The sequence below is a fragment of the Trachypithecus francoisi genome, unplaced genomic scaffold, assembly GCF_009764315.1.
Source record: "Trachypithecus francoisi isolate TF-2019V2 unplaced genomic scaffold, Tfra_2.0 Lachesis_group10, whole genome shotgun sequence".
Lineage (NCBI taxonomy): Eukaryota > Metazoa > Chordata > Mammalia > Primates > Cercopithecidae > Trachypithecus > Trachypithecus francoisi.
This window is the reverse complement of record NW_022681455.1, coordinates 20,343,481-20,369,623: the sequence shown is the minus strand read 5'-3', so window position 1 is coordinate 20,369,623 and position 26,143 is coordinate 20,343,481. Positions and strand designations below refer to the sequence as shown.

Here is a 26,143-nt window from a genome sequence, read left to right as displayed (position 1 = left end):
AGTTCAAGACATACAGCTGGGAAAGGGCTGGGATCCATGTGCGGTGCCTATCAGTGGTATAGCTGTAATTGTGGCTGGGCATGCTAAGCACTTAACTGGGATCCAGACACTGTTCACAGGACCTTGCAAACACTCATTCACTTAAACCCCAAGGTGCCCTCTGAGGGAGGTGCTATTGCGATGTCCATATTACCAATAAAAGTCTTTTTTTTTTTTTTCTTATGAGGTTGGAGACTAGAGTTCTGTTGAATGTTGAAGGACTTTCCCTGAAATGTCAGGAAAACTGGGCAAAGTCACTCTGTCCAGAGGAATTTAAAAAGTCAGCACACAATTAACCCCAGAGTAGGCTACATCTAAACCATCCTGGAAGGCTGTCTAGAGCTCCCCATTATCTGCCTATGTCCTGGCTGGCCCAGGTATTCAATTACTTGCTCAGAATCCTTCATACCTGAGCCTCTGTCTTCTCTGCTGGTGACTCAAGGACATTTCCTGGGCTCTGCTGGTCACAGGAATAGAAGGCAAAAGTGCAAATGTTTTTCGTTTTTCTTGATGGAAACTTGCCACCCTGTTACCCATTCTCTTGTGTTTTGGATAATAGAAGTACTTGCATTTTGTTCGTTGAATATGCTGATGGAGATTTTCTTCCAGTCTAGATACATTCAACCCTCAAGTGTCAGAGGCATGTTCTGTATCTAAATATAGTACCTAATCTCCATGGTCAGATTTGTCTCATGAGAAAGAATGCCTGTTGCCACTCCTTCTGGGGAATAATGCCAAGCAGCTGTTGGAGCAATGTTGTCCTTAGCAGGCCCATGCCAAAGCTGTTTTCTTCACACCTGAGCCTTCTGCGTGGTGACACTGATTTTTTCCCATTTTCAGGGAGCTGTGATACACAAGTTGGGCATCACCTTGGTGTCTCTCCTTTTGTTTTTGACGCTCACGAAGACCTTTCCTGTCACCTGCCTTGTGGATGACTGGTTTGTCCATAAAGCAAGCTTTCCAGCTCGACTCTGCTACTTATATGTGGTCATGCAAGCCTCAAAGCCCAAGTATTACTTTGCATGGACTTTAGGTAAGTTTGATGGAGTAGCTGCAAATGAATGAGGGAAAAATGCTACTCCTTGGATGGCTTAGCCAGAATGACATTTTGGATCAGTTAATCAAAGAAGCTCACCACGTAATGGGAGGCAGTTGAGCCAGGGTCAGTTTTAACATTCCAACATAGCACTCCTCTCTCCCACCCTCCATAAACTCAGTTCTCCACGACAAGGAGAAAAACATCCTGGCCGTTGTTTAGACCCAATGTTATTAACAGATGTCAAAACTTGGAAGCTTCTCCTTTTACCAATCAAAGCTGGCCATGTAAAGCAGTGGAAAGTTGAGGGGAAATTCTGGAATGATCTGGTTTTCTTGTAATTTTTCTGGATTTTATATAATATAGGATGCACCTTGAATTAATCTGACCAACACACATGCTAATTTAGGTTACACTTCTTTAAGGAACTGTTGGTTAGGTTTTTATGTCTTAGAAAGAAGCTGACTTCAAGTGATTTTTTGTTTTTAGGTAGAAAGTTCAACTTCATTTGGTTTTATCACACTTTTTTTTTTTCCTGTGGGATAACTTGGTTCATATTAAGCTTTTATCTCTTTCCTTTCAAACAATTTTAGACTGCAGTTGCATAAAGCTTTGCTAATATGAGCTATAAACCTGTCAGTGTACTTAGAGACTTGGAAAGGGTGTTGATGAAGCATGGAAGCCCTGTCTGTATCACACTGGAATGCTTTCAGGGATGGGAGTTGGACATCTTAGCTGCAGGTGACCTGCACTTGATATCAGAGAACAGTGACTTGGCTTATTAAATAAAATAGATTATTAAACTTGATTTCCGAGGGTTCAGCCCACATCTCACGAATGAGGGAGTAGCACTTAATTGCTTGAGTTCCTCTTCCCTCTCAGTTCATCCTTCAAGTTTTAAGTTTCAATTAAAGTTTGCAGGTACCAAATTACTTTTTTAAAAAATTATTATTTTTTGGCTGGGTGTAATGGCTCATTACTATTATCCCAGCACTTTGGGAGGCTGAGGCTGGCAAATCACTTCAGGCCAGGAGTTCAAGACCAGCCTGCCCAACATGGCAAAACCCCGTCTCTATAAAAAATACAAAAAATTAGCGGAATAATCCCAGGTACTATAATCTCAGCTACTCAGGAGGCTGAGGCATGAGAATAGCTTGAATCGGGGAGGTGGAGGTTGCTATAAGCCAAGATCACGCCACCGAACTCCAGCCTGGGTGATGGAGCAAGACTCTGACTCAAAAAAAAAATTTTTTTTTTTCATTGTGGCAAAATACATGTAAAATTTACCATTTTAATCATTTTTGAGGGTACCCTTCAGTGATATGAAGCTCATTCACAATACTATGCCACTATCACCACCGTCTATCTCTAGATCTTTTTCATCACCCCAACAGAAACTCTGTACCCAGTAAAAAATAACTCCCCATTCCTTCCTTCCCCAGTCCAAATTATTTTTAAGGGCCAAAATGTTCCTGCGTAAGTTCAGTCCAATGCTGTATTTATGTAACATTTGGCCGGAGACATCTGACTTAGAGCTTTTGTAAAATTTACAATGAGGGAAATTTTGTTTGTGTATACTTTCAATTTAATTCAAGGAGTTTCTGTTGAGTACCAGATTCTGTGCTAGGAAGAATCGAAAGGTAGGACATTGACTCTCCCTCAGGATTGTTGCATGGTTGGGAACATAGACATACAACTACCAGGCAATACTCTTCAAGCGCCGTCCCAGTGGGAGGAATAAAGAGAAAAGGATGAATACGGACTAGTCACTGGGGAAGGTTCAGTAGTCTTTTATCTTATTTCTTGTTCTGCAGTTACAGATGATGACTTCTGTAGCAGGTAGGCCTCCAACCTGCTACGGTTGGAATCCTACTTGGAACATTGAGCTTATTTTTTCTATGTTAATTTTTTTTTTTTTTTTTTTTTTTGAGATGGAGTTTCGCTCTTGTCACCAGGCTGGAGTGCAATGGTGCGGTCTCAGCTCACTGCAACCTCCACCTCCCGGGTTCAAGCGATTCTCCTGCCTCAGCCTCCTAAGTAGCTGGGATTACAGGTGCCCACCACCACGCCCTGCTGATTTTTGTATTTTTAGTAAAGATGGGGTTTCACCATGTTGGCCAGGCTGGTCTCGAACTCCTGACCTCAGGTGATTCACCCGCATCAGCCTCCCAAAGTGCTGGGATTACAGGCGTGAGCCACTGTTGCTGGCTAAATAATTAATAGTTTTAATTTCCTCTAATCTGAATGACTGTGTGTGTGTGTAGGGGACTGAGAGAGAGAAAGAGAGAATATATCTAATTCCCTCCTACTATCTTCTGCTGCCTCACCCACCTTCCTTTTCTCTTTTCTCTTCCTATCCTCCCGCTCCCATTTTCTGTATCTCAGAGCTTAAGGGCTGGCTTCTGGACTAAATCAGCTCCTGATCTCAGGAGGAAAGAAAGGCCATTCCTTTCCATAGGGAAAGTCCGAGACAAGGAGGGACCTGGACTGGAAAGTGTCATGGGAACAGGGAGCACCTGCACCTTTCTACCCTTTGGGGAGTTCCCCGGACATCTGGAGTACAGTGGAGAGGTACCCCTTCCTGTGGAGCACTTTCTATGTGGACTTAGCTCTTTTTCTCCCCCCATGCTTCCCTTTTCTTTATTTTTTTTGGGTAGCTTCAGTAGAAACACTTCATTAATTTGTATGGCCTCAATTTGAAGTTTGTTACAGTTTAGATTGCATGGGCTGGTCGGAAATTAACCTTAGTCTTATTTACGAATAAAGAAGCAATGAATAGTGTATCAGGGAATATTTAAACTGCTTAACCGAATAATTGTTTTCTCCAGCTCTCTTTAAACACCATTTACATATAATTGATGGACTAATTACACATGATTATAAATTTAATCCTTAAAGCTGGCCTCTTGATGAATCTCCACTGAGCTTCACTGTGTCAGCCTAGCTCTAGATACTGTTTATATTCAAATAATCAAACTATTTCTTTTGGACTTAGTATATGGTCCTGGCTGTTTTCCCCCTACTACTTAGTGCTAGTACTAGTTAGTGAGACTTTAGTCTGGGCTGTTTTCTGAGGACCACATAGTCCAACAGATGGGCATACAAATTAATCTATCTGTAATAATAGATTGGAGACACGCACAGTACAAGTAAAACCACTTTTGGACTGGTGAACTTAGAGTCTGTCACTGCTCTGAGACAAAAACCAGGCTTGGATAAATGACTGTGGGATCACTAGGCGGAGTGGGGATTCCAACATCGGCTCAGTGTGGTTCTGAGAGTCAGTACTTGGGAACCTTTCACCATTTTCCTCTTTCAGGGTGGCTCTTACCTACTCAGGTTGTGGAATCGAGTTCTAGGATTGAGATTCTGGCATTGTTGACAAACTACATGTTTCTTTGTTTGTTTGTTTGTTTTTGATGGAGTTTTGCTCTTGTCGCCTAGCTGGAGTACAATGGTGTGATCTCGGCTCATTGTAACCTCCGTGTCCTGGGTTCAAGCGATTCTCCTGCCTCAGCCTCCTGGGTAGCTGGGATTCCAAGTGCCCACCACCACACCCAGCTAATTTTTGTATTTTTAGTAGAGATGGGGGTTTCACCATGTTGGCCAGGCTGGTCTCGAACTGCTGACCTCAGGTGATCCGCCTGCTTCAGCCTCCCAGAGGTTACATGATCTTAAAGGTTACCTAATATCTCTAGCCTCAGTCCCCTTAATAGCGTAATAATAATAATAGGAGCTAACCTTTCTTGAGTGTTAACTTGGGCCAGCACTGAGCTATCTACTGCACACATATTTAGTTTTGTTTAATCCTTTCAACAGCCCTTTAAAATGAGTACCATTATTATATCCATTTTATGCTCAAGGGAATAGGTTTCTAGAAGTTAGATGATTCTTCTCCCAGGCCCGTGTATGTAGTATGCTGCCAAGTGGAGGTAGAAACTTGTCCAATTTCCCCCTGGAGCCCATTCTTAACCTTCTGTCTCAATACTGTTATGAAGATTAAATGAGGAACTGCCTGTAAATTATTATATAGAGTCCTGGAAAGATAATAAGCACTGAAAACACACACACACACACACACACAGAGAGAGAGAGAGAGAGAGAGAGAAAAGATAGTTTCATTATTCTCTTCTCTTAGGTCTAACCAGCTGTGCCAGAAATGAGGCTGGAGATGGAAGAAGGAATTTAGAAGTGGTTATACTGGTCCCAGTGACGGTCAGCCTGGCTCTGGTTTTAGTTCTCAACACAGACCTCAAGGCCCTTAGTGTCGTTGATCTCTGTCACTCACGAATTAGTTCCCACATGTTTAAAACCATCAGTTTCTTATAGGCACACCCTCACTTTGTTTGTCTTTTTTTCTCCACTGGGTTCCCATCCAGTTGGCGAGGGGAGAATCACATAGAAGGACTTGGTCTCTTTCATGCTTCCTTCTAAAAGAAACCAGATCATCTTACAGTGAAGCCAAGTGTAAGAGAAGCAGTGTTAAATCATCATCTCTGCCAACCTGACTTAGGACAGGTTGTTTTTCTTTAAGGCAGCTCTTCAGAAGGCCATCTAGAGTTGGACTTTTATAGAAAAAGAAAGATTTCTCTAAGATCTCCAGATCTAAGATTTCACAGTGCTGGCCAGGTGCAGTGGCTCATGCCTGTAATCCCAGCACTTTGGGAGGCCGAGATGGGCGGATCACGAGGTCAGGAGATCGAGACCATCCTGGCTAACACTGTGAAACCCCGTCTCTACTAAAAATACAAAAAATTAGCTGGGTGCAGTGGCAGGCACCTGTAGTCCCAGCTACATGGGAGGCTGAAGCAGGAGAATGGAGTGAACCTGGGAGGCAGAGCTTGCAGTGAGCCAAGATCGCGCCACCGCACCCCAGCCTGGGTGACAGAGCGAGACTCTGTCTCCAAAAAAAAAAAAAAAAAAAAGATTTCATAGTGCTATCTCTTAATTATTTTGATTAGTTCATTTTAGTTTTTTCTTAGAAAATATTCTAACAGATTTTTAAATAAGCAGAAAGAGACAATTAGCCTCTTGGTCATCATAATAAAAGTGTGTTGAGTTCATTAAGGAACTTAATGGAGATGAAATATTTCCAGCAGGAGGACATTCTCTTATAGTTCAGTGACGTAAGATAAAGATGGAAACAGGAGCTTTTAAAGGGACTTTATGGGTGGCTGGCTTGGATGATTTTGTCCACACGTGGCCTCCATTGCAGCTGGCCCCAGAGTCACACCTCTAGCTCTGTCCTTTTTCTTGGGACCTAAACTTTTTTTAACCCCATCTCGTCAGCTCCAACAGATACACTACCGACAGGTCATGCTTAACATATCCAAAAGGAGCTCCAATCGCTCTTGCGGAGCTGGTTCTCCTCCTGATTTAGCACTGCCTCTGAGGTAATGCCCTGCTGTCTTTAGTGACAGCTCTGAGACTTCTTCTGGGTCCCCTGTTTCTTCTGGTCTTTGTATTTGAACTCAGATCTATTTTTACCTCCTTTCTTTTCTCCCCTCCTGTCAAGTTGGTCACTAAATTCTCCTGTTTACTTATTCATTTTGGTTCTTCGTTTCTTGTTTATTCTCATTTTTGCATTCTACAGACATCTAGCTTCTTTCCTCTTACCTTAGCAGGTGTTCCCTAAATGCAAGGGAATGAATGCCTAAAAATCAAGGTTACCAAACAGCCAGTACATATTTTTCTGCTTCAGAATGTTAGCAGATCCTTTACATTTTGGGGTTCCTTTTCCAAGGACACTACTGTATGTTTCTCCATCTTGAAGCTAGACAGATATTTAGTGTCTTTTAAAAGCAACAATGTGACTTTTGTTCCATATCCTAATGTGTTACTTTAAAAACCATAGCTGATGCAGTGAATAATGCAGCTGGCTTTGGGTTCAGCGGAGTGGATAAGAATGGGAATTTCTGTTGGGATCTGCTTTCGAACCTAAACATCTGGAAAATTGAGGTGAGTGTATGATGCTTTTAAGTCCAACTTCCATAGTGAAGAAAGCAAATGGTTTGCTTTGAGTGTGATATCCCCAGAATGCTTCATCCATGTGTCTGAAGAAAAGCTGCTCTCAGGGGATTGCCAGGCTCAGCAGCCTCCTGGACATTTTGAATCTCCGAATTGTTTTTTTCTGTCTCTCTCTCTCTTTTTTTTTTTAAGATATCTACTTTCTTGACAGTTTTAATGGTTCAAGGGAGAATGACACAAAAATATCTGAAATAGAGCCAGGAAAATCTTTTGGTTGTTTATATTCCTGTTCTTTCAACTAGAAGGTCCCAATGTGTGATCTCTTTCTCTTCTCTTTCTACCTATTTCACTGATGCATGCAGACTGGAATCTCCTGTATTTTGATTTTAATATTGCAAACGTTCTGTGTAGTTCCTTTGGAGGCATTTATAATGCATTCACTTTTAAGAAGAATTGTCATAATGTACAACTTTTAGGCCACTAGAATAGTGTGGTTTTTCTCTCTGTCTTCATTCTTGCACCACAATTTTTGGTCTGCTGTCGTTATCAGAGGTGGTCTTCTTGGGGCCACATCATTCTGGGTTTTCTTTGCATTGCTAGCTCTTGGAGTAGACAGCAATGCCAGGTCTCAGACCCTTTCCCCCTTTTAGCTGAATGGGAGGAGGGGCATGATTCTCAACATGCAGAAGCATTGGGTTCCTAGCCAGGTGACTCATATTTGCTGTTGGTTTTGGTTTTCCACCTGCCACAGGGCAGACAGAGCCCACTGGAGAGTTTGGTCAGGAGGGATTGTGTGTATAGAGCAAGAAGCCAGAGATAGATGGAAACTGACCACCTGCCACCCACATTGGGTGGAAGGCATGGGGGAAACCCCCAACATCTTTTGCCTGAGGCTTTTTGCATGTGGATGGCCTCTAGAGGGAAAGTGATCTGCATTTTAACTACAAAACATGGTGGAATTTATAGGGAGGATTATATTTTTACTTTTCTTTTTTTTTTTTCAGCATTGAGACAGCGCTACTGCAAAAGGCAGACAAGCAGAAAGAAATAGAAGCATGCCACTGTTATCTAAGTAAATTACATCATATGTTCAACTTAAACTCATCATGCTATTTGGTTACTCAGGTCAATCAGATTCAACAGATATTAATTGAGGGCCCACTGTGGGCAAAACATTTATTTTTGTATAGTCGTAGAGGATCTGGGGTCTCCTGTGGGTGGAAAGCCTTGGCAGATGCTGAAAGAGCATGGCCAAGGTCCAGCATCAGTTCTGAATGAACAAATAATGCTTTTACTATTGGTCGCTGCATGTGAGGCAAGAAGCAGTCCCCAGTCACGATGGGCCACAATGTAAGTGGACAAGGTCCAGCTTTCAGAATGACCTATCTCAGTTTTGGAAAAGCAGTATAGGTGATCCGTAAGCTTCTCTTTTTTACATAGATGATGTCAGAGAGAGTCCAAGTGTGTTACGACTTTCCCCTTTTTCTCACTAAGATTCTTCTCTTCCTCAAAACTCATGGACTGGCTGCTTTAGAGTTTTGTTGGGTAAATGTCCTTTAGGGTGGTCCCCCTTGACCTTTGGCTGCCTACTAGTCCCCCTAGCTATGTGCCAAAAAAACAGAATCCTTCCACGGTGGACGTGTCTTCAGGGTAAAGGGCTAAGTCATTAAGTATGTATTTCTTGTAAAAGAAAACCAGAAGGAGAAAGTTTACATTGTCATCATACATTTGATATAGAATAAGGAGGTAAAGAAAAACAAGGAAGTCTGATTAGTTAAGATACTCCAAGGCTGGGCTTATAGTATTTTATTAGCCATAGAAGAAATAGATAAATAAAACTCCTTGAGGTTTTGAAATAAAAACTCACAATAAAAAGATCTATTTTCCATCTATCTTCATTCCTCCCTCTTTTCTCTCCCTTCCTCCTTCCTTCTGTCCCTTACAGACATACCACATTAGGCCAATGTATGGCCTATATATGATTTTCTTATGGTTGAAAACACTTCAGAAAAAAGTGGCACTTAGACTTTCTACCTTCTTTAGGAATTCTGATCCTGGTATGTTTGCATCATGCTTTTTATTTAATTTAATTAATTAATATATTTATTTTTGAGATGGAATCTTGCTCTGTCGCCCAGGCTGGAGTGCGGTGGTGCGATCCCATCTCACTGCAACCTCTGCCTCCCAAGTTCAAGCAATTCTCTTGCCTCAGCGTTCCGAGTAGTTGGGGTTACGGGTGCCCGCCACCATGCCCAGCTAATTTTTGTATTTGTAGTAGAGATGGGGTTTTGCCATGTTGGCCAGGCTGGTCTTGAACTCCTGACCTCGGGGGATCCGCCCACCTCGGCTTCCCAAAGTGCTGGGATTGCAGGCATGAGCCACCACGCCCAGCTGCATCATGCTTTTTATCACTAGACTTGGATAAGACCTTTTTTTTTGGTTTTTTTTTTTCTTTTTTTTTTTTTTTTGAGGCGGAGTCTCGCTCTGTCACCCGGACTGGAGTGCAGTGGCCAGATCTCAGCTCACTGCAAGCTCCGCCTCCCGGGTTTATGCCATTCTTCTGCCTCAGCCTCCCGAGTAGCTGGGACTACAGGCGCCCGCCACCTCGCCCGGCTAGTTTTTGTATTTTTAGTAGAGACGGGGTTTCACCGTGTTAGCCAGGATGGTCTCGATCTCCTGACCTCGTGATCCGCCCGTCTCGGCCTCCCAAAGTGCTGGGATTACAGGCTTGAGCCACCGCGCCCGGCTGGTTTTTTCTAAAGAGAAAACCCAGGTAATGATTATCGTGGGGATGTCCCTTCTCAGTAGTTGATTTGCTTGCGTCACTGCCAGTTGGGTGATATTTATTTCCTTTCCTGTATTGTGATCCCTTCATGCATAAAATCTCTTAGTATTCCAGAAACAATTGGAAACATTGGAACCTGAGTAGCTATCTATAGCGTTAACTGCACAAGACTGACCTAGTTTTAGAGGGCTACACAGTGAAAAGATGACAATTAAATTTAAGCTGTCTCCATAAAGGCACCAAATTCCCATGATTAAACTTTTCCTGGGGCAAATTCCTTTTTAGAATATTTAATTATAAAATTCAGATGGCTTAAAAAATTTTAACCAGAGTGGAAGGGAAACCCACAAAACGTTCCTTCAGTTTTCCTGTAATTTGAAAATACATTTTGAAAAAAAATTGAGATCTTGCAAGCCAAGTTTTAGTTGCAAAGTGGATCTTATAAACAGCAGAAAATTGTCCTGTGTAGGCTGGAACAGCTGATTTGCTCTTGACTCTGAGTAGTCACTATTGAAATACCGTATCTAACCTGCTGCCAGGGAAACTGGGGAGAACTTCCCATTACTTGGGGTATTTTTAAAGTTAATGATAGGTGTTATTTTCTTCTTTCCAGACTGCCACAAGTTTCAAAATGTACTTGGAAAACTGGAATATTCAGACAGCTACTTGGCTAAAGCGGTAAGAAAAACAAAAGCGACCTCATTACTTAGGGTACTGGGATATGTTTGGAGAGGAGTCAGTAGATGAACAGTGGGAGTCTGCCTGTGGTAATGTCATCTGACACTCTTGTTTTGTATTAACATCTGTGCCCTGTAAATGAAGAAGTAGAAATACAGTGATTTGAGAAGGTCATAATGTAGCATATTTATTTTATATCCCTGAATGCTGCCATTCCTGTATACCAGGTCCTGGTTTAATCCTCCATCAATCCCATGAGATGTTGTGAGTCATTACCCCCATTTTACAGGTGAGGAAAAGTGAGACCCAGAGAGGTATGTCATTTGCCCAAAGTCACCCAGCTAAGGGATAGATACAAGTGCAAATGGCCTGCTTTCAAAATTTGATTCTTCCTCCTCTTCTTCTTCTTCTTCTTCTTCTTCGTCTTCGTCTTCTTCTTTCTTCTTCTTCTTCTTTCTTCTTTCTTCTCCTTCTCCTTCTCCTTCTTCCTCTTCTTCTTCTTCTTCTTTTTTTTTTTTGAGAAGGGGTTTCACTCTGTCACTCAAATTAGAGTGCAATGGGTGTGCTCTTGGCTCACTGCAACCTCTACCTCCCGGGTTCAAGCGATTCTCCAGCCTCAGCCTCCCGAGTAGCTGGGATTACAGGTGACCACCACCAAGCCTAGCAAATTTTTTTTATTTTTAGTAGTGATGAGGTTTCACCATGTGGGCTAGGCTGATCTCAAACTCCTGACCTCAGGTGATCCACTTGCCTCAGCCTCCCAAAGTGCTGGAATTACAGGCGGGAGCCACCGCACCCGGCCCAGAATTAGATTCTTGCCCTCTCTGCTGTGCTGCCTCTTACCTTGAGGGAGAGTCTATTGCTCAGATGTCAAGGAAGGTTAATGCCTGCATCAAATTACTGATGACTGCAGTGTTCACCCCTAGCAGTAAACGCTTTATGGTATCCCAGTTGTTTATGCTTTTAAAATGTATATTTTTGTTGATATTTCCCTATCCTTTTGTTTTCCTACATGTTCCAAAATTAAAAACGTTATTTACTACAGATATAATAATATGCTGTCCTTGAAGCAGCAAGCTCTGTTACTTAGTGATATGCCTATCATATTAATTAATTAATTAATTAATACAGGGAGTATGTAAAAATATTAAGCTTTAAAGGAGATTCCACTGTTTTGATAAGCAGCATCTTTCGTGGGTCAAAACATTGGGGTAAGAGAAGAGACAGAGTGTGTAGTAATTCCTCCAAAGTGAACTCATGCAGTGTTTTCTGACAATTGATCTGAACATAGTCATCTTGAAATTTTGGCCTCAACATTACTGCTATTAGTTAATTTTGCAAATGATTTTAGCATAAACTTCCATTTCTATATACTGAGTACTCCCAGTGTGCTGCATCATCCAATGTCCAAATCTGGTCTCAGTCCTCAGTTCAATGTTCTCTCCAAATGCATTGTTTTTCTTCCTATGAAGAGGGAGCCATCATGCTTAGTTAGTGTTTAAATTGGTTGCTGTTGACCACCCATACAGTGCTGTGTTGGTGTTAACTGTTTGAATTTCTATTTTATTTTTTATTTGGGTCCTCTCATTTAGCAAATGAGGTGGTGGCTTCCTTACAGTGCCATTGGCAATTCGTAGACTGAGTTTTGGGGGGAAATTCCCTATCACTTTTTTTTTTCAAATAAACAATCAGAAAGCCAGAAACCTTCAGGGTATTTGCTGACATTTGCTAGATTGTCACAACATCACTCTTTAAGGCAGATTCATGGATTGCAGTCTGATAAACACTGGGAGACCTGAAGAGGTCACATAACCGACATATTGATTTTGTAATGGAGTCATTGCCAAAAGAGATGAACAGGGTGATGGTGCTGATTAGATTAGATGGCGTAGGAGCCTGGTGGGAAAGGTAAATTAGTTTTTACTAAATAAGGGTATTCATTTCTAAAGACCCTGATTCCAAAATTGTTACTGATAATGGCACTTACCTAAGCACCCCCAGTAAATGAGGCCGTTGGTGGAGTAAGCATCAGTAAGGCAGGAACTCCTGCTGGGTGGAAAGTGATCACTCAGACCTATAACAGATGTAACAGATGTAGTGTGATGGGTCCAGATCATTTAGTCTATGGAAGTTAAAAATGTATAACATCTCTTCAAAAGGCTGAGCTGTGAATTACCTATCTGGTAATGCTTAAGGAAATCAGGGTAGTCCAGGCTGCTTGGATTGCACTGCAAGTCCCTGAAGACGGTTAGGGAGGCATCCCATCAATAATGGACCAAATGATTTCTGCATAGTCTTATCCAAGAAACAACAGCTGTAGTTAGAAGTTTCTGGTATGTTTCACCTATGTCTTGTTCCTTCCTGTCTTCGCAGCGTGTGCTATGAACGGGTTCCATGGTACCCCACGGTGCTAACCTTCATCCTGTCCGCTTTGTGGCATGGTGTCTACCCCGGATACTATTTTACCTTCTTAACTGGAATTCTTGTCACATTAGCAGCTAGAGCGGTAAGCATCCTTTAGGCCTAGGGTCTTTCCCCTCAGCAATCTGATGCCTGCATGTTTGTTATCTGTTGGGTCCTAGTAGGGTTGGGGGTGGGATGTGAACATGGGAGCGATGTTTCGAAAAATCAAACAGTATGCAAGTGTCTTCCCATTAGAGAAATACTTGCATATGTAGGAACCTGGAGTCATTACAAAAATGGTTAACCATTTTATGTTCGTAGTTTGTGAAACAAAAGGAATTGTAGGGACAATGTTTAGTACCCTAAGAGATGAAAACATTTTTAATTGTTAAAGTCTGTGAACATATACAGTCTACTAAGTACAGATGATGATGATGATTAATTAATGTAGGCACCATAGGACTTCAATTTGCTTATACTTTGCTTAATTTCTCATTTCATTACTCTGAGCCTAGAATAACTCACAAAGTCTCTTGAGCAGTCAATGAGATAGCGCCCACAGGAAGTGAGTCTGTCGGAGATTAATCTAACCTCATGTGTTCACATGCCCAACACAGTTAGCTTAGTTTGTGTTTGTGAATTTTGTAAATTTGCTTCTCTAGGTTTTTTCAGGAGCCTGTAGTTTCTCTAGATTGTTTTGCAATTTGCTTGTTGTATAGCACAATAATAAGGAATAAAACTTTCCTCCAAGAAGAAGATGAGCATGCATAGAAGTAATTGTGATTCAGTGCTTTCATTGCCAAATACAGGAGTTTTGTATTTAATTTTATTTTAATCTTTGATTGTGATTGTGGCCTTCCTTATTTCTGATGCCAAGAGTTTTTAATTGACATTGTTTGAGCCACATTTTGGATGTGAATTCAGGAGCTCCCCACATAGCTATCCACTCACCCTTTAATTCATTTTATCCTGTGAAAGTTTCGGGAGCCCTACTATGTGCTAGTCAGTGATTTAGGTGCTGGGCTACTGCAGTGAACAAGACAAGAGTCACTCCCCTGAGGATCTCTTGTTTTAGTCAGACACAGGTGTGCTGGAATATATATATATATATATATATGAACAAAGTGAATTACTGTTCATGCTGGCTAGTATACTTTTAAAATTAAGTGCATATTATACATATTTGTACATAGAAAATAGGGGAGACATTTTCTTCTCTCCTGTTCATGTAACTATTTAGATTATAAAAGAAAAGAACAAGTGGTCAGGCCAAATTAAGAAATAAAACTCAGAATTCTGTTTGCTAATATATCCAGAGTATTATTCCCTCAGGTGTCTTTTACTCTATGGTGTCAACTGGCATAAAGGTTCAGATTTGTGTAGAGCTTTTCTTTTGGATGGCCTGGAAACACTATTCGCAAACAAATTATGTAGGGGATAGAGAGGAGAAAGTTGATAGAACAGTGTTTTTATTTTGTCTAGAAGGAGATTGAACTCAACAGTCATGAAGTGTCTTTGGGCCCTAGAAGTTACCCAGTAAAATCTCATACCTGATGTGCAGCATTGCTCGATGGATGGACCCTGGTCTCTGTCCTGAGGAACTTAGGGCTGAGAGGCAGCCTTGAGCACTGATGCGTCTTCTGCTTTGAGGCTGACCTGCCTATCGCCCAGCCATTGTCTCCATCTTTGCCTTTGACCTGAATCTGGAAACTGGGGGTCTTTCTAGAGGCAGGTCTAGTCACATGTGTCAAAAGACCTACAAATGAGTGTATCCTTTGACCTAGCATTTTCCATTTCAAAAAATTGTCTCTTTACCTAAGTCTCAGTTTCTTTATCTGTAAAATGAGAATTATGATGCTAACATAATAGGCTTGATGGGAGAATCAACCAGAGATGAGCCATGCAAAGTGTTAACACAGGCTTGGCACACAGAGTAAGCACTCAGTAAATGGTAGCTGCTTGTATTATTAGTAATAGTAATATTATTTGTGTTATCATTACCTGAAGGGAGTAACTAGGAAACAGGGCAGAGCTTTATTTACAAGGATATGCATCACAGAATTGTTTATAATAGCAAAATGGGATGGGAAGACAAGCTAACTCTTTCAGATTAACTTAAAATTATATTAGAGATTAATATTTACTGACATGGAAAAAAGTGTATGATATATTACTAAATGAAAAAATGAGCTAGGAATTATATTGGTGCCAGTAAGAATATTAACATGGATGCATATGAATAGAAAAAGCTTGGATGGCTCTGCGCCAAGTTTTTAAGTGATGCTTTCCTTTGGGAGGTGTTAAAAGAGAAAGAAAAATTTTTTTGTTTGCTTAGTTGTTTGACCATTTTTCTATAGTGAACACGTATTATTATTATTATTATTTTAATAAGAAAAGTTGGCCAGGCACAGTGGCTCACGCCTGTAATCCCAGCACTTTGGGAGACTGAGGCGGGAGGATTGCTTGAGCCCAGGCGTTCAAGACCAGCCTAGGCAGCAAAGCGAGACCCACATCTCTGCAAATTTTTTTTTTTAAACTAGCTGGGCATGGTGGCATGTGCATGTAGTCTCAGCTACATGGGAGGCTGAGGTGGGAGGATCATTTGAGCCCAGGAGTTTGAAGCTGCAGTTAGCTATGATTGTATCATTGCACTTCAGCCTGGGTGACAGAGTAAGACTCTGTCTTAAAAAAAAAAAAAAAAAAAAAGGAGTCCTGACGGTATTTGTAGTTGAGAATACAACTCAGATGTTGGTTGTCTTCTGTAGCCTGTGTTCCTGTGGCATACTACCTGCATGCACAGAGTAGAAGTTGTCATTTGTTTTTTAACCCCTCCTCACTGCAATTGCCTGTGTTGGCTTGCAGGTCAGGAACAACTACAGACATTACTTCCTTTCTTCAAGAGCTCTCAAGGCTGTGTATGCTGCAGGCACCTGGGCCGTCACTCAGCTGGCTGTCTCTTACACGGTGGCGCCCTTCGTGATGTTGGCAGTTGAACCGACCATCAGCTTATACAAGTAAGTTTCCATTGTTCTCAGTTGCCATCTAGTAAACAACTCTATTTTCACTGTGTTTGACTTAGGAGGCGGTACATTGAATGAAGGAGTCCTAAACACTTCTAACGGGGGCTTCAATGTGGGAAATGTCCATAGAAGCTTTAAAAGGAAATGGCTGTCCTGGAGACGCCAGTGCATACATTCCAATACATAAGAGCACTGTTGACAGAAATGCCTTAAGCCATTCAGAATGTCACTCAGGGGCCCTCTCATGGCAGTATATTTTGAAGGGATGGACCCTGATAAAAAACTTAGAGGGTGAATCTGCTGCCCTTAGCTCTTTCGCCTGGGGGATGGGAGGTAGGCTGTATTGGGGACTATGAGGTGTCTGAGAGTAAGACAGAAATGGAGGCAGGACTGGGGAAGCAGCTGAGGCTGGCATTGTCTGATCGAGCAGTGTGCAGAGGGGCTTCATGGTGAGGCTGGTGGGGGATTTATGCGGTCAGTTGCATGTGTTGGAGGGGCGTATGTGGAATTGAGGCTGGAGGAGGAGGAGGCTCGCACCACAGACCAACCCTTATAGTCAAACACCTGTGCTCCAGGTGAACTGCAAACCTCTAATTACTGACTTTTATTCTTGCACAGTTATGTGTAATGAGTTGTGTTTCTCCACGGTTGTGAAGTGGTTGAGCACATGCTCTTGTGAACTGATGGTGTGTGACCTTTGGCAAGTTGTTAACCTCTTTTACCTGTATTTTCTCAACTGGAAAATGAGGCTGAGAAGAGAATTCACCTGAGAGCACCATCATTAGTGCTGGGTATTAGAATTAATGAGGTAAATGTGCAGAGGGCTCAGGCCAGTATCTGGCGTATAATCTGTACCTAATAAATGCTACCTTGCATGATTTAATGAGTTGCACGGGCTTTTTAGGTTAACTTTGGAACATCGTATCACTTTTTAAAAGGTGACTTAGGGGCCGGGTGTGGTGGCTCACACCTATAATCCCAGCACTTTGGGAGGCCGAGGTGGGCAGATCACGAGGTCAGGAGATCGAGACCATCCAGGCTAACACGGTGAAACCCCATCTCTACTAAAAATATGAAAAATTAGCCGGGCGTGGTGGCAGGCACCTGTAGTCCCAGCTACTCGGGAAGCTGAGGCAGGAGAATGGTGTGAACCCGGGAGGCGGAGCTTGTAGTGAGCCGAGATCGCGCCACTGCACTCCAACCCTGGGAGACAGCGAGACTCTGTCTCAGAAAAAAAAGAAAAAAAAAAAAAGATGACTTAGAAATGAACAGTGCAAACACACCTTCTTCTTAAGTTGGGAATTCCCTATAGCCGATGGAGGGGTCATGAAGGGATTGAAGAATTTTTTACTACTCATGTATAAAAGTATCTATAAGTGGGATGATTTATTTGAGGCTATAGAAAGAGAAGGTTGAGGGAACCATACAACACAGATCAATGACGTCCATGTTGTTACAATATATGCTTTTGTACTTCTAGTTAGGTGATAAGAACTTATGTCAATATAACGTGGAAGCTGTACTGGTTTATACCCAAATTTTTCTATGCAAAGGGGTGTCAGAAGAGTGGGAAGAGGATTATAAGCTTCAGTCAAAAAGAAGCCCTCAGTTCAGCTGCTAGAGAGGTAGGAGTCATTTCAGTCCTAGATGAAGAAAATGGAACTGAGAAACCCAACATATGTGGCCATTGATCATTTGAAATGCAGCTAGTGGCACAGAGGAACCGAATTTTCAATTTTATTGAATTGTAATTAATTAGAATTTTAACAGTCGCGTGTTGCCAGCGGCTATTCCAGATTGATGACACCTCAAACAGGAGCCCCCTTCACTGGGACTCCCTCCCCAGAGAGGCGCACCCCCAAGCTGGCATTCTGACTGCTTCTGCCTCCTTGTGCCCACCTAGGGCCGCCCCATGTGCTTCCAGCTCCAATTTCATTCCCATTTTTCAGTGCCCTCAAGCCAACATTTGCCCTTTTGCCTTCTGCATTTTTAACATGCCCAGAAGCAGCCTTTGGCACCATTGAGCTGTCTGCAGGGGCTGTCCAAATTGTTTCCTTTAGAGCTCTGTTTTTGTTACAGAGTCCTCCTAGGTTTTGAGTTATGTACTTCTAACATGACTTTTTTTTTTTTCCTGTAAGCCCTGGTATTCTAAGCCCCTGATATTGCCTCATAAGAGATTTTTAAGGAATATATTGATCATGCTATAGCAGAAGTGCCTGTATTCCACTCAGTATCATGTAATACCTGTAGTGTGCTAGGCATTGTGCTGGAATCTGGGGCTAGAATGGAAAGCAAAATATAGAAATCATTTCTGCTCTCGCTGGGGTGATAGCTTGATGGAAAAGACAGGTAGTAATTGACAAATGTATAAATACATGCTGAGATCATACTTTTAGCGAATGGTAGAGAGTTTTAAGAGAGTATGTAACAGGAATCTGCCTCAGCCTAGGCATTGGGGACATCTTTTTGAGCTCAGTCCTGGAGGTTGTGCAGTGGGAGTGAAGCAGGCTCAGTGTGTGTGAGCATTGTGGGCAGTGCTCCAGACTTGGAAATAGCCTGGAAAAGCCCCATCATGTAGCCTCCCATAGTGTACATGACGCTCCATGCACTGAAGACCAGGGAAACGTGAATGTGGGCAGAACATAGAATCCAAGGTGGAGGGAGGTGAGCTGAGCTGAGGAGAGCAGGGGTAGGCATCAGTGTCCCTGTTTATCACACGAGGAAGTGGAGGCTCAGAGAAGGTGAGTAACAAAATTTACACAGCAGCTAAATGTTAAACCCGAGTTTCAGACTCAGCGTTCCCTTAATAGCAATATCAGTAGTGGAGTTACTAAAAATTTCTTTAGGAGAAGTTATTTTGGATGCAAACTACTGCTTGGGGATCATAATAAGTGATTTGTTAGTGATAATATTGCATTTAACCAACTAAAACAACAATTCCTGGGCTTGGCAGGAACTCAAGGGGCAGAATTAAATTATCAAGTAGCTTTTCACTTATTTATTTATTTTTTTATTGCTTTTAAGTTACTTTTCACTTATTTTTAAAAACAACCCAGAATATATTTTTTTAAACATCTTTGTTTAGAATGAAACAGGAGTTGACATTTTTTTGGGTCAAGTAGGCCTATTTTAAATGATCCAGCCTAGTGTATTTTCTGGTTTCTAGTTATTTATACAATTTAAGTTTCCTGTCTAGATCAGCTCTGTCCAATAGAAATTTCTATGATGGCTGGGCATGGTGGCTCATCCCAAAGTGTAATCCCAGCACTTTGGGAGGCCAAGGCAGGCGGATCATGAGGTCAGGAGTTTGAGACCAGCCTGGCCAGCATGGTGAAATCTTGTCTCTACTAATTATACAAAAAATTAGCCAGGCATGTTGGCATGTGCCTGTAGTCCCATCTACTCAGGAGGCTGAGGCAGGAGAATTGCTTGATCCCGGCAGGTGGGAATTGCAGTGAGCTGAGATCACACTACTGCACTCCAACCTGAGCGACAGAGTAAGACTCCATCTCAAAAAAAAAAAAAAAAAAGAAGTTTCTATGATGACAGAAATACTCTACATCTGTGCCGTCTGAGATGCTGGCCACCCAACATGTGTGGCCAGTGAGCATTTGAAATGCAGCTAGTTGGACGGAGGAACTGAATTTTCAATTTTATTGAATTTTAATTAATTAGAATTTTAACAGCCACATGTTGCCAGCGGCTATTCCAGATTGATTACACCTCAAGCCGTGGTTTCATAATCTTTTAAGAAAATCCCTGAATTTGGACAAGAAAGAAAATTGCATAGTTTTTTAGTGAAGGCAGGCCTGGTTGTGTTCCAGATCTGTTCCTCCCCTTTGGCTAAATTCAGTAGCCAATAGTAAACCACAGATGTTTGCAAACCCTTTTCTCAGTAGATCCTCATTGCTTAACGTTGAAATTTCACTTGTACTTCATTGTTAGGTCTAGTCAGTGTTCAGTCGAAAGTGGCTTCAGATCTTAGCCTTAGAGTGCTCAGTCTAACTTCTTTAAGTAGTAGATGAGCCCAAGTGAATACTCAAATATATTATGAAAGAACCTTTCTATGAAATCATTTTGAAAAGCGAATTCACATACATCATTTTGTCTTTACTTGGATAACTCTTTCTTAAATTCAGTGGGTAACAACGTTAGAATTTGTTTCTCTTTTTGTTTTTTGAGTTGGGGTTCTCCTCTGTTGCCAAGGCTGGAGTGCAGTGGCGTGATTGCGATCTCAGCTTGCTCCCGCCTCTGCCTCCTGGTTCAGGTGATCCTCCCACCTCAGCCTCCCACCTCAGCCTCCTGAGTAGCTAGGATTACAGGCACGTGCCACCACACCCACCTACTTTTTTTTAATTTTTGTAGAGATGGGGTTTTGCCATGTTGCCCAGGCTGTTCTCAAACTCTTGGACTCAAGCATTCTACCCACCTTGGCCTCCCAAAGTGCTGGGATTACAGGCCTGAGCCACTGCACCTGGCCGGAACATTAGAATTTGCATAGAAACTTTCATAGATGGCAAACTCCTTGAGAGCAGGAACCCTGCCTAATTCATCTTTATATCTGGATCCTTAGGTCAGTACCTGACATGATCAATAAATGTTAGTTTAGTCTTTCCATAATAGAAAGATGAAATATTCCTTCAAATTTTAGAGAAATATGAAATGTCAGAAGAGGTTACTAGACCTCACTAGGTGTTTTCCACTTGGTGCTCAAAGTAGCTGGATTTTACCTAACATAATTGTCCCAGTGTAGATTTGGCCACCTAGGAAAGACTAAGGCAAAGCTCAAGAACAAAGTATCACATATTTTGGATGTGCAGGTTTTGAAAGCTGGAGTTATCTGTGTCTAAGGTGTGCCTGTGAGAATCCCAGTCTATACCTGTTAAACCACCGTGTTTATCTGTGGAGCACTTTTTCCACTCTCAGTAATGTCTTGGTTTAGACAGTGAATTAGATGGTCCCTTGCTGTGGCTGCTTACCCCTTCCCTGGTTAAACAGCTGTCAATCATGTACTTGTCTTGTTTCCATTCCCACATGGGAAGGGGTGGAGGCTGGTGCCTTTTTGTAGATCCAGTTTATTGTTTTGCATATCCTAAGCAGTAAATGCTTATTGAAAGAATAAATGAATGCATGTATGTTCGCTTCTGTTCGAGCTCTTCACTATTCTGTAAATATTGTCGAGGAGGCATTCCTCCTGCTAAAGGATGGAGAAGTTTAGGGGCATATGTGAGTTTTCTGATTCTAATGTGTCTGACCTTATAATCACAGAAGTTGGGGAATGATGCATAAATCAGTTGTGCTTTCCTCCTTCCCCAGCGTTATTTTCCTTTCTTCAAAAAGCATTAGGGAAAATATAAGTTGAACCTTTCCAGATGGATCTAGAACAGTTGTGCCAATGCAGCTGTTTCTAATTACTTGCATGTATTGATATGCCCAATATTTATTGCATATCTACGTTGTGCATACTGCTGAATACTACGCTTCGCAATAGAAATCCACAAACATCAAAGCAAAACTTGTTTTTTTATTAATTTAGATGACAGTTATTTTTAGGGTTATGGACTGGATTTTCAAAATCGGGATTCTTCTAGCTCATAAGACACAAAAGAAGAACCTTTTATACTTGAGTAGAGCAATGGGTTAAAGTGTTAGTTGCATTGTGTTTAGGGAATAGGATACAGTCATATGTTACTTACCAACAGGGATATGTTCTGCGAAATGCATCGTTAGGCAATTTAATTGTTGTTTGAACAGCATAGAGTGTACTTGCACAAACCTAGATAGTATAGTCTACTATATACTGAGGCTATATGGGATAGCCTATTGTTCATAGGCTGCAAACTGGTGCAGTATGTTACCGTACTGAATACTGTAGGCAATTTAAACACAATGGTAAGTATCTGTGTATCTAAACATAGAGAAGGTACAGTAAAAATCTGGCAAAGATAAAAAAGGGTACACCTGTATTACCATGAATGGAGCTTGCAGGACTGGAAGTTGCTCTGGGTGAGTCAGTGAGTGAGTAGTGAGTGAGTGTGAAGGCCTAGGACATCACTGTGCACTACTGTAGACTTTAGAAACACCATACACTTAGTCTGTACTAAATTTATTAAGAAAACTTTTCCTCAATAATAAAGTAACCTTAGCTTACTGTCACTTTTTTAACTTTATAAACTTTAAACGTTTTAAAAACGGACTCTTTTGTAATAAAACACCTTGGTTAAAACAAACATGGTGGCCGGGCATGGTGGCTCATGCCTGCAATCCTAGCAGTTTGGGAGGCCGAGGTAGGTGCATCACCTGAGGTTGGGAGTTTGAGACCAGCCTGACCAACATGGAGAAACCCTGTCTCTACTAAGAATACAAAATTGGCTGGGCGTGATGGCGCATATAGTCCCAGCTACTTGGGAGGCTGAGGCAGGAGAATCATTTGAACCTGGGAGTGGGAGATTGTGGTGAGCTGAGATCATGCTATTGCACTCCAACGTGGGCAACAAGAGCAAAACTCCATCTCAAAAACAAACAAACAAAAAAACGAAACAACAGCAACAACAAACATGGTACAGGTATACAAACATTTTTCTTTATGTTTTTTGTAAGCTATTTTCTATTTTGTTTTCTACTTTTGGAACCTTTTCTGTTAAAAAAATTAAGACACAAACACACATCAGCCTAGGCTACATAAGATCAGGATCATCAGTATCATTGTGGTCCACCTCCACATCTTGTCCCATTGCGGGAGGTCTTCAGAGGCAATAACACGTATGGAGCTGTCATCCCCTGTGATAACAGTGCCTCTGGAATCCCTCTTGAAGAACCTGCCTGAGGCTGTTTTACAGTTAACTTTATTTCTTAATAAGTAGAAGGAGTATACTCCAAAATAACAAAGGAAAGTATAGTATTGTAAATATATAAACCAGTTACATAATCATTCATTGTCATTATCAAGTACTATGTATTGTATGTGATAGTATGTGCTAGACTTTTATTCAACCGGTAGTGTAGTATTGTTTACACCAGCATCACCACAAACACGTGAGCAATGCGTCGCCTATGACGTTGCAATGGCTACGACGTCACTAGGTGATAGGAATTTTTCAGTTCTATTATAATCTTATGGGGCCATCATCATTAATGTGGTCCATCATTGGCTGAAATGTCATTAAGTGTCATATGACAATACTGGGTTTGAATTTGGTCTTGGGAGTCCTTAGACTTTGAATATTGCAGGTGTCTGGCTGTCGGGTTAATTCTGTTGGTTGGCCTGTTATGTCAATGGGATGGTACCATGTATATCCACAGATGAGCCAGTTGGTTTGCCCTGCCCAGTTTTGTGGTTTCAGTCTATCCGTGACCCGCTCACCTACCAAAGGGAGTTATCTGTGGAGCAAATCAAGGGAAGCCTGAGCACAGACAGGTCTCCTACTGCCAAAAACAGTGCTCTCACTTGCCATACTGTAGGTGATGTAATTAGGTGATGTTTCCCATCTACATCCTTATTTGAAATATAATTTTTGTGTATTTTTATTCCCAGGTCCATGTACTTTTATTTGCACATCATAAGTCTCCTGATAATACTATTTCTGCCAATGAAACCACAAGCTCATACGCAAAGGCGGCCTCAGACTGTGAACTCTATCAATAAGAGAAAAACAGATTGATACCTCCAAGAGAAGCGGACAAGCAGAACTTCAGAACGTTCGAAAGATGAGATGACAAGACTCAAGGGTTCTTCTGGTGACTTAGAGGCGATGTTTACATGCATCTTTATTTTGTTCTTTTTTAAAGTGCAGGGAGTATTTTTATAAAGCCTTTTTGTACAGATAAATCGGCCATGTCCAGGTGATTGGTTTTAATATTTTATAGGACATTTGAGTGATGCGGCAGTGTGTGGAGAATGTGCCAGAGCTGCAGAGACAGTCCATTCTGGGGTGCTGGCTTTTCGCCCTTCCAGCATGATTTCCAGCTACTGTGACCTGGATGCTGGAACCCAGGCATTGGCTCCAAAAATTAGAAGGCGAGTGCTGAGAAGACTTGACACAGGTTTCTCAAATCAGAATATACTCAGACATGGTAGTTCCCTGGGAAGCCCCAGATCCTTTGACTTGTGACATTACTAGTTTGCAGACATAATAACTACACTCAGAGGACCATGGAGGCGGAGGGATCATGGTTTCAGGGCATCGAAAATTCTACGAGTCAAGAGGACTAGTGCATGGACTGAAAGTCAGACATGCCCTCAAATAGGCTGCATTTTTTTTCCCGGGAATGTAACCTTTCCCCTTTTTCTTCTGACCTGAGCCAAGACTGAAAATCAGAAAGTTTCCTGTACATGGAGCTGAAGAGGGCTGCTGTTTCCCGAATGTTTTCCAGTTCACAGGAGCCGCCTGCCTGCCCAGGGATGGCCTTGAGAAGACACTCAAATGTTCATGAGGCAGCAGAATGCCTTTTAGGAAATTTTTAAAAAGTAATTTAAAGTTATGTAGAAGTTTGGTGAGAAGAAGCAGTTGTTTCTCTCTTCTCCCCTCATTTCATGGAGGTGTTAATGATCATGGCTGGCCGTGATGTACGCATGGGCTGATTTTCATTTTTTCAGTTTCATGGCTGAGAAGTTCAGCTTTGTTCTAGTTGAATCATCATATTGGAAAGCAGATGTTGAAATTTGTCTTTTCTATCTTTGTTATGAATGTGCTATGGCCCCTTTTGGAGACTTCTATTGGGTAATATTCTATGTGAGAGAAGGAAACATGATATTAAATGTTGTGAAAAATAATAATGATGATAATAATAAAATATATGCTGCAATGGTGTACTCTCAATCAGGTTGCTTGGGAGGAGAAAATTTATTCAAATCCAATGATAAAACATTAGTTTCTTATTGAATAAAGAGTATGTTCCCATATAAAGGAAATGTTTCTGATGGGAAGAATTGCTTTTGTCTATGAATAGAGACTTGATGTTCAGAAGCCTGTGCATGTGTGTGTGTGTGTGTGTGTGTGTTTTAACAAATGTGCACCAACTTAAGGTTTTACTGTATATTTCAGGCCCTTGGGTGTCTTATGTTTTGGTATAATTTCAGATCTTTATTCCCAACTTTACAGGTAGGATTTTACCCCCTTTCACAGATGAGGGTACATTTGCCAGCTGCCGTAAGATCACAGCATAAGTGGTAGAGCTGAGATTTGTGCCCCAGATGCTCCTATGAAGACCACCAGCTGTGAGTCTTTCCATAAGGTGTCCTACTGGTGCTTCTCTTAGGGTAGTGAAATGTGAATGTGGTGTGCCTGTCCCTCTAAAGCATGCATACAGTCCTGGTGCTGGGGGCGAGTACTAGAACCCAAACTCTAGTCCTTATTTGGGATAGTGAAAGTTAAGAAGTAGTAGATGTGAGCTACTGCATGAGTCTCACCCTACTTTAACAAGGAAATCTTGGGGCAACCCTACTTTGCTGTCTCAGGAAGAATCTTAGATAGTGGGTAGGGGAAGGGGTTGTAGGTACCTAAAATCTGTCAGAGTTTGTCTCCACCAGGAATAGCTTGAGGTACAAGACCAAGAAAAATGTACATCTTGTAAACTAGCAAAAATGGTAAATGTTACCATTGGTGTGTAGTAATAATATGAACATGTAGAATATTCATATTACAGTGAAGTCTTTGAATTTACAATGTGATTGATGACCAGGTTTCACTGTATGTAATGTAAGTATCCTCATGTCTGAAAGAAGAACTTGGTAATGAAAGGAGGGGTGTCTGCTTCAGTGACCAGCTGCCCTCGTTTACCAAGGACTCTCTCAAGCCTTCAGTCCTGGGCAAACTGAGGCCATTGGTCCCACTAGTGACTGCCCAGAATTGATTACTCCTTATGGAATGAGGAGAAGTCAAACCTCTAGGAGTTGAGCTTATGGATGCTATATGTTAGACTTGGTGGTAGGCTCTGGGACACAAACATGAGGCTTTATTCTGTATAAAAAGAACATACAGGAACACATAGGAGACTGATTAGCATCCTTCTTCTTCTGAAAACCACTTACCCATAGAAAAAGATTTCAATTGAGGACCAACATTTAGACAGAAGGTTGGGACTGTTTTTATTACCTTAGATTTCCAAGTTGTCCTAAATATGAGATGCATTTAATAAATACTTATTGGATTGTGAGTTTTCAGTTGAAAATAAATACACTTTCTGGTTTTGTTTTTGAAAAAGCCAAATCTAAAA

At 41.6% G+C, this 26,143-nt stretch overlaps 1 protein-coding gene across 2 annotated transcripts in view; it reads left to right on the top strand.

Annotated features, from left to right (window-relative positions):
- Positions 1 to 26,143, top strand: part of MBOAT1 (membrane bound O-acyltransferase domain containing 1) — a 108,485-nt gene extending 82,342 nt beyond the window's left edge. Inside the window, exons 8-13 of one of the 2 annotated variants that reach the window (XM_033216351.1) lie at positions 880 to 1,072; positions 6,930 to 7,033; positions 10,441 to 10,505; positions 12,879 to 13,011; positions 15,771 to 15,922; positions 23,463 to 26,143. In XM_033216351.1, the coding sequence (XP_033072242.1) occupies positions 880 to 1,072; positions 6,930 to 7,033; positions 10,441 to 10,505; positions 12,879 to 13,011; positions 15,771 to 15,922; positions 23,463 to 23,589 (774 nt within the window). In that variant the 3' untranslated portion in view covers positions 23,590 to 26,143. The remainder of the gene's footprint in view (positions 1 to 879; positions 1,073 to 6,929; positions 7,034 to 10,440; positions 10,506 to 12,878; positions 13,012 to 15,770; positions 15,923 to 23,462) is intronic. The other variant, XM_033216353.1, reaches the window with a different exon arrangement.